Source organism: Pygoscelis adeliae, unplaced genomic scaffold, assembly GCF_000699105.1.
Source record: "Pygoscelis adeliae isolate BGI_AS28 unplaced genomic scaffold, ASM69910v1 Scaffold669, whole genome shotgun sequence".
Taxonomy (NCBI): domain Eukaryota; kingdom Metazoa; phylum Chordata; class Aves; order Sphenisciformes; family Spheniscidae; genus Pygoscelis; species Pygoscelis adeliae.
The window spans coordinates 140,608-149,013 of NW_008825439.1; the positions used below are offsets into that span (position 1 = coordinate 140,608).

The 8,406-nt window shown below is 55.9% G+C and overlaps 1 protein-coding gene across 1 annotated transcript in view; it reads left to right on the top strand.

Annotated features, from left to right (window-relative positions):
• The window catches only part of STK11 (serine/threonine kinase 11), a 45,953-nt gene extending 37,599 nt beyond the window's left edge, over positions 1-8,354 (top strand). The window contains exons 9-10 of the mRNA XM_009331172.1: positions 5,968-6,190; positions 7,748-8,354. Coding sequence (XP_009329447.1) covers positions 5,968-6,176 — 209 coding nt within the window. The 3' untranslated portion in view covers positions 6,177-6,190; positions 7,748-8,354. The remainder of the gene's footprint in view (positions 1-5,967; positions 6,191-7,747) is intronic.
• The last annotated feature ends 52 nt before the right edge of the window (positions 8,355-8,406 follow it).

Consider the following 8,406-nt stretch of genomic DNA (forward strand, 5'->3'; position numbering starts at 1 on the left):
CTGTATTATTTCAAAAGCAGATAACTGTTCTGCAAGGGAATCGTTCTTTAATTTTTGGCTTTGTATTTTTAAGCAAAGGGTAGCTGTAGGGGTTCAGCACGCTGCAGAGGAAGACAGTTTGTGACCCCTTTCCGAGTGGGTTACTCAGCTTCTGAAATCCAGCCCATTCCTGCAGACCTGCCCCACGAATGATTTTGTACAGAAGATGCATTCCTGTCTGTTCTCACTCTCTTTAAAGTGTTTTGTTTCTTTTTAACTTTTCCAGTGGTGATTAGCCTGCTTTGCTGTCTGGTTTATGCACTTCAGTGTGACTAAAAAGTGGAAGCTTAGGCAGACTTCCAACATCGGAGAGTGGTTGTGTGTCCAGCAAGCCCAGGACAGAGCTGTGTGTCCTGGTTGCTGTTGAGGGTCTCTGGCCTGTGGCACTGCAGCTGGGTGTTGCACGTTATCGTCTGTGTTTGGAAAAACACCATGCTCTGCCCTCCCTCTGAAGAACAGCAGCAGAGCGTGCGAGATCCTCTTCTCGGTCGGGTGAGGGTTGGCGCTGAGCCCTCCGCGCTGAGTGGGCGAAGCGTTGTGCCCACACGTGCACACCTTCCTGCCGTTCGACTGTCGGTGTCGTGGGTGGCTGCGGCTGCATCCCACGGGCAGCGTTACTGCCCCGTGCGCGCCCAGGAGCCTGGCCCGTGCTGGTGCAGGGGCTCCTCCAGCAGCCGTGTCTATCTGCCAGCTGAGGTGGATGTACCCCCACACACAGGCAGGTGACTGTGATAGTGGGAGATCATCTCCAGAACGGTGATATCAGCTATTATACACTCCTAATGCAAACAGCAGTATTTAAACCCAAATAAGAGCTGTCATTTCAGAAGGTGACAGGCAAATTACTGCAAGATTTTTTTTTTAAGTTCTCATGTGTAACTTGTGCTGTTTCAGAGGGATTTAGAGACCTAAAGGTTAATTGTGGCCCCACAGACCAGCACTTCCCATGTTACGGTTAGCCAGGGTGGGTGGGGTAGACATGATTTTGGTTTAACTTAACTGGTGAACGGTGATAGGTTTTAACCCTTCAGTTATTTCAAGAGTTGTTCTTAATTGCTTAGGTAGATAGTGAAATAAAGCGTTGTTTCTAGCCAGTCTGAATGTCCTCTTCCCAGCACGTGGGTGTTATGCTTTTGTAATGTTGGTGGCTGAGTTGGATGTGCCCATGAGGGGTGGATTCTTTGGGGGCTATCAAAACACAGCGGTCCAGATGTGGGCTAGAGCTCAGGAAGTCCCCAGGGAACCATCCAGAGCAGGAGGAGGCTTTCTCTGTACTGGCTGTTCTTATGCTGCTCCTGAGCAGCCGTCGCTGTCAGGCAGGGCCCTAGGTAGGCCGTTGAGTCTGAACACACGCGGCTCTCTGCCACCCTTGATTTGGGAACATATTTGAGCATGGAACAAATTCTTCTCCCTCAGACAAATCACGTCTGGCTTGGCTTGCCCTAGAAAGGACAGAAAGCATAGTCCAGTGTGGCCCCAAACCCGGCAGGAACAGATCTGATTTGGACTTAAGCACTGAACAGCTGAGAACCGGTCCGCTGTGATGGATCATTCTCTCTACTTTACCCTACAACTTCTGATCAGGCTGTGACGGAGGTCAAGCTGTTCACAGGACTTGTAGAGAGCCCCTAAAATAAAAAAAAAAGAAAGTGGGGGGGGAGGGGAAGGAGGGCTGGTGAGATGGGATATGAAGGTGCAGTTTACAGGTTCAATGTTCGTGATGGACAGAAATCCCCTCTCCAGAAGTGCAACACTCAAACAAGCTCATGGGAGGAATGGGGGTGAGGAGGGAGCCTAGCGTGGTACAGTATGCTCTGGTGGGCTTGCATGGCATTTGCAAAGGCAGGGGGGCAGCTTGCATAGATAATAAATGTTAATCTTTTTTTACCCAAGTCTTCCTGCAGGATCCTTTTGAACTTGCTCAGCTCCACGCGAGTGTTAAATTTCTAACAGTGATGCCATATTAAAATAAAAATTTAAAAAAAACTTGTAAATGACTGATCAATTCAGTTGTGGTTCTGCTGGGCAGCGAGAGCAGGAGTACAAGTGACTCATAGGTGGGAGTGGGTGTTCAGTTTGGGAGGGGAAAAGAGGGAACCTCATTAAATCTTGTGTTTTCAGAGGAAGAAGGGGCTTTGAGAATGTGCTTTTATTTTTAAAGGGTTGTTTAAAGATCTGTGCAGCTCTATAGAGAGCTTTAAATGTTACGTGCCCCTGGTTCAATCGGTGTTAAACATCTCTTCCGAGGGAAGTGCTGAGGAGAGAATAACGGTGGCGTTGAGCACGTGACGAAGCATCCTCTCCAGAAGTGGCTGCCGCCTTATTTGGAGAGAGGCAGCATATGCAATAAATGGATGTAAGCATCTTGCTTGTTGCTTTTGTGCTGCGTTTCAGATTTAGAAGGCTGTGCTCTGCTTTTTTTTTTTCTCCCCTACCATTAACCCCTTCCTCTGCTGCAGCCCCATCCTCCTGCAGAGGCGAATGGCTGCATAGCTTGATTCGGGGGTGTTGGGTTTTTTTTGTTTTGCATTCTTAGCATTCAGTCTGAGACTGGAAAATAAAGCCAGGACTGGAGTCTTTTAAGTAATGGCTGGTGCTTGAAAAGGTGCGTTTCTAGCTGCAAATCATGTATGCATGTTTGTGCCTGACAAACAGCAATTCAAAAGCTCTTCGGTTTTATTTTGAAACCTTTTTTGTGCCTGAATGAGCTGGATGGAGCCATTAAGAAATGTGAGAGGTGGCAAGGATGAACATGCACGTTCTCAATGCCTCTCTCAGCCCTCCTTTTATTTATTTTATTTTTAGCACTGTTCAGCTGGTAATGGTAAGGTAGGATATAGCTGTTCGAACAGACACAGCACTGGGTCACTGGCTTCCGCGTGGGCAGACAGTTGCCAAGACTTCATCCCATGTTGAATTTTTATTTTCATTAATTTGAACGTCAGCAACTGTCATTGGTGAAGGAGGTAAAATTAGCTTGCGATTCACCCTCCCTCCTTGGTATCCATAATAGACTCCCAGGACTGTGCTTTTCAAGCAGGGTGGGAAGGGGAGGAGGGAAGAGTCCCACAAAAGACAAATGAACTGTTTGGATTTATTTTTTTTCCCTCCCCAGTCAGAAATGTTAATGGACTTGGCCAGAGTTCAGCTGAGGGAGGGGAAGCATCAGTGTTCAGCTTTGCTCTGAATGGGGTTATCTGAGGCTCTGCAGACATGCAGTTGGGATGTAGGGAGAAGAGGAAAAACCCTGAACTCTGGGTGGAGGGTATGGCCAGGCTGCGCTGCCCTCGGGCTGCAGCCTGACCCACGGCGAGCTGCTCTGCTCCGAGTCACTGGGGAGAGCCCCATCCCCGGAGGAGCTCTTAGAGGTTGGGTGTCTCAGCCTTCTCCAGCAAGTCATCCCCTCTTAAGGGGTCAGAAGCTGGAAGCCGATCAGATCACTAGCAGGTCTGTAAGTGCACAGCTGGGTACGGCTAGCGTTTCTGCTTTGTGCTCCTGAGCCTCTCACCTTGCCAGTCGTTTTCAGAAAGTATTTGAGGTAGTGACAGATGTCCAAGGTACTTCCATCCGTCGTGGTGAGCTGTGCGAGGAGCTGGGTCTGTATTTCTTGGGAGGTGCGGGGCTGGACCGGTGGGTGCCATCGGCTCTGGCAGCGATAGGCTTGGGTGCACGAAGCCAGCAGCCGTCCCTGGCGAGTCAGTCCTTGTCTCCTCCCGCAGCAAGGCACAGGTAAGCGGCAACAAGCCAGTAACTGGGAGCTGTGTCAAGACTCGGTGGAGCCAGCGGGGAGGGATATAAGGGGCCGCTCACCAGCAGGTCCGTGGGGGAATCAATTGTACTTGTAACCCAGAATCGCCCTGCAATAGGCGGATCCGTCCTGTCCTCCCTCTCGCTGTTTTTGGGCCCCTGTCCCGAGCCTCTGGTAGACCAGCGGTACCTCACCCTGTTTTGCACGGCCAGAGGCCCAGCTCTGGTGTGCTGGAGTGTCCAAACCACAGCACTGGGAAGGTGCTCCTGAGCTCTTAGCAAGCCGGGAGCGCAGCTGACTAGCTTGAAGAACTGCCTGCTTTGATCTATAGATCAATCAGCAGGGTAATTTCTCAAGGTAATTCCTGCCTGGGCCCAGCTCTGCAGCTAGGCCTGCTTTTAGGGGGAGAAATCCACTCCCCGGTGAGCACCCTGGTCCTCTGGCGCTCGCAGCCTGCGCCAGGCCATGCTGGCCATGGAAGTGCTCAATCTGCTGCCTTATTTCCAAGGATGCATTTTTACCAAAGCCTGCTGGGTGTTGCCCTGCTGCAGCCTCCACTTTGCTCCCGGTCTCTGCACTGGTGAGGCTTTACCAAAGCTGGTCCCCCCTACCAGGCAGAGGAACTGTGGGTCTGCGCTGGGTCCGGGCTCCTGCTGCCTTTGCTGCTTCGGGTCTCTGCGAGTGTTCAGCGAGGCTGATCCCTCTCCCCAGCACGAGCCCTCCAGGGAGAGGAAGGTGGGCGCTGAAGGTGACTTTGCCTGAACAAGGTGACCTCTGTGTCCCCTTGCAGCTTTTCTTTCCCAAATGACTCTTCACCCGTGGAGGACGTGCCGGGCCCCCTGATGGAGGATGGGAGCAGAGCGGAGCGGATGGGAGCCCGCAGCGGTACCCGGGAGGGATGCAGCGAGGCAGAGGAGACCGCAGGGGTCCAAGGTGGATCCCGCTGCTCTCCTCCAGAGGAGAAGCGGCTCTCCCACCGCCCCCATCCCTGCGTGTGTCCCCTTCCTCCCCGAGCTCAGCAGCAGTGGGGTGATCATTGGCGCAAGTACAGAGAGATGACGTGCCGTTTGGCCTTGGCGGAGAAAGGATTGAGCATCCTTTAAAGAAAATTATACATAATCGTCTTACAGCCTTCGCTTCCACTCAAACCTCTGAGTCATAACTGAAGGGCCCTGGAGCGTGACGTTCCTGCTGGAAGGAAATTGCCTCGGCTGGATCCGGTGGGGGGGAGCTGGGAACCTGATGAATTCTCTCATCAGCCCTGCGTCTGGCTGGGGGATGCACCACGTTACCCGTGAGAGCGCTGGGCTGCGGTGTCCCCTCCTGCTCCGGGCCAGGGCTGCGCCGGGGGGGCCCTTCATCACTCCCCAGGTGAATAGATGTGACCCGAGCCCCGTCCAGCCATGGCAGTGGGCAGATGCCTCTGGAAATGGCTCTTCATCTGCTGTGCTGAGTCACGCTGAGCTGGCCCACAGAGGAGGGGAGAGGGGCTGATCTGAGGCCATTCTCCCATCTGGGTGTCCCCTTTAGGGGACGGTGGCATGCTTGAGCTGCTGCATCACTGCCTAAACGGGCAGTGCCCCCAGCCCCTGCCAGACGCAGCCGTGCTGCTGTGGGTGAAGCAGACCTTCCTCTGCGCTGCGAAAGCAGATGGCTGTTTGCTCTACAAACACATCAAGCCCCTGGGTACGCCGCAGGTCGGTGGATGGGGCTGGGACTTGCACCGTCCTCCAGAGGAGGTGGCAGGAGGGAGGAGGAGTGACTTCCTCCACCGCTGCCCCTCTGCTCCCTGGCCAGGAGCTGGGCTGCTGCCTGGGGGTTCGGGGTGGGCATGGCGGCTGCCCAGCCTGCTCGGGGAGGAGGGGGTGTGCCATCCTCGAGGCCGGGACTGGCCGTGCCCATGGTTCTCGTTCACTGCCTCAGGTTTTCTTTTGTGTGCTGGGGAAACAGGGGTAAAACCAGTCCTCGGTGGGAGGGAGATGTGGTCTCGGGCTCCCTGCCTCACGCATCCCCCCTTCGGGCTGTCTCCCCTGTGGGGTCCTTAAAGGTGTAGAAACGGGCTCTGATTTCCCTCAGGAGCAGCATGCCTTCTGAGCGAGGGGAAGGGTTGCTCTTCTGCTGGAGGCGATGCCCTGGGGCCGCTGCCCTCCCTCTGCCTCACCATCTCCCTTCCCTTGCAGGACAGGTGCCTGAGGAGGAGGCAGGGCAGAACGGGCAGAGCCGCGGCAAAGGGCTGCCCAAGGCCGTGTGCATGAACGGGACGGAGACGGGACAGCTGAGCACCAAATCGAAGGCAGAGCGGCGGGCAAGCGCCTCTTCCAACCCCTCCCGCAAGGCCTGCTCTGCCAGCAGCAAGATCCGCAAGCTCTCCACCTGCAAGCAGCAGTGAGGCGGGAGCCTCAGGTAGGGGCAGCCCCGTCCCCGCGCGGTCCCCGCGGGGGGTGGCCACCCGGGGTGACTGCCCAGGGAAGAGGGGGGACGTCTGAGCCCGCCCCAACGGTGGGCAGCAGGAGGGAGCTAGAAAGGGTGTTTTGTAGTCCCAGGTGTGGAGAGGGGAAGGGTCTGGGTCCTGAGCATCCCTCTGCAAATGTCCCCGGCACCCAGAGCCTGGATCCCCTGTGGTGTTGGGGGGGTGCAGAGCCCAGTGGGGACCCCCCTGTGCTCCCTGCTCTGCTGCTTGCCTGGCTCTGCTCTACCCCCTCCTTGCAAGCTGCTGCTATGTCAGGCGAGAGCTGTTGTCGTGATCCTTTCTCCCCTCCTGGGCTGCAGTCAGGCTGTCGTGACAACCCCTTTCCCTGGCACCGGATTCCCCCCGCTTTCTCTCCCCTGCTCTGCTCCCTGCTGCTCCCAGCGTGGGGGGGAGCACAAAGCCCCCGGCGTGCAGAGGAGCTGGGCTGCAGCGGGACGCTGAGCACCGGGATGTTTCCAGAGGTGTCCCTGAGAGAGGCCCCCGTGGGACCTCCCACCGGGTCTGGGAGGTGGCCGCGTCGCCCGTGGCCGGGCCACTGCCATGCCCAAGCCCCTTCCTCTCCTTGGGGAAGCTGAGGGCCCTCCCTGCTTCCCCCTCCTCCTTCCGGCTCTTTCCTCAGCTCTGTCCCCTCCTTCCCACCCCTCATTCATAAGTGAGCCAGCAATGACTCATGCTCAGCGCTCATCCACCCCCGGCCTCACGCTTGTGCTCATCACCGGCACTCTGTGGGGCTGAGGCTCTGTTATCTGTTTGGATCACGACCAGCTTTGTGGTGTGAAAAAAAGCCAGAAATAAAAGCCTGTTCCTCCCCCCGCAGCTGTCAGACCCGCGCTCAGCCCCTGTGGCAGCTTTCATCTTTAATTCATGGCTGGGAGTGAGTCACCTGCACGGGGAGTTACTGTATCGGCAAGCAAATGCCTTGGATCTGGGTCTCCCCGGGGATCTGCTGCTCCTCTCCCCCCTTCCCGCTCGGGTACCCGGCGTGGGGGCTCCGCGGCAGCTGCCCAGCGGTTTTGGGAAGGAGAAGGTCCGTGCCGGCTGCCGGAGCCTGGTTCGGTCACTGCCTCTGCTCTCCTCCCGCATGCATTGCGGGGACAGCCGCGTTGGAAATCGCCTGCCCACCCTTTAGTCAGCACCTTAAAAGCTTTGAAAGAAAAAAAAGCGCTCCTCTCGGCATAAATGAAGTTCCTTGACTGCATTTTCCCCTTGGGTTTTTGCTTCCCGGCTTCGGGGGCAGGTCTGGGGCTATCTGGCCGAAGGGCCCGGTGCTGTGCAAGCACGCCTACCGCTCCCGGGGACAGAGCAGGCACCCCAGGCCCCCTCTCCCTCCCATCCGCACGGCGCTGGCGGGAGAGGGAGACCTGGAGCAGGCTGTGACCTGCCCGTGGTCACAGTGGGGGCCAGGAGCAGAGCAGGGGCTTGCACCCCCAGTTTGGCACCAGCCCTGCCCTGCCCTAACCCCCCCCTCCTCTCTGTTCTCCTGCAAACAGCGTCCCAGGGCCCGGGCTAGCCCGCATCGCCCCATCCTCGCCCCATCTCTGCCTCTCTCCTGGGAGTGGACTGCGCTTGCGATCCAAAAAGAAACCAGAGGAAACCAACCAAGGAAACCGCCCCCCACCTTCCCTGCGGCCCCCCGCTCCGGACAGCGCCAGGAACCAGAAGCTGATCGTGGCCAGACCCCACTTACCACCTCGGAAGACGAAATCTCTGACTGCGAAGATGCTGCCCCCCCTCCCCAATCACTCTTTGCCAATCAAGACACTGATTCTGTTTAATTTTGCGATGGGAAGGGTGGGACGAGCGGGGCCGGGGTGCGGTGGGACCCGCGCCCCTCTCCCCGCCGGGCTCGGCCGTGCCCACCCTGGCTGTGTAGAAGTCGTGCAAAGCCATTGCCGTGCACTTTATGTTTTAGACTACTGTTATATATTATATATTTTCCTCTTTTTTTTTTTTGTTTATATTTGCGGTATATTTAGAGATTCCTACACATCGTGATGTGTTTAAAATAAACCAGATGAGGAAAAAAAACAGGTATTAAGACAAAGCAAAACTCTATTAAACCTGCATGCTGTAAAAGGGCTCGGAAAAGGGAATGGGTGCGTTCGTCGTCTTTTTTTCTTTTCTTTTCTTTTTTTTTTTAAAGAAAAAC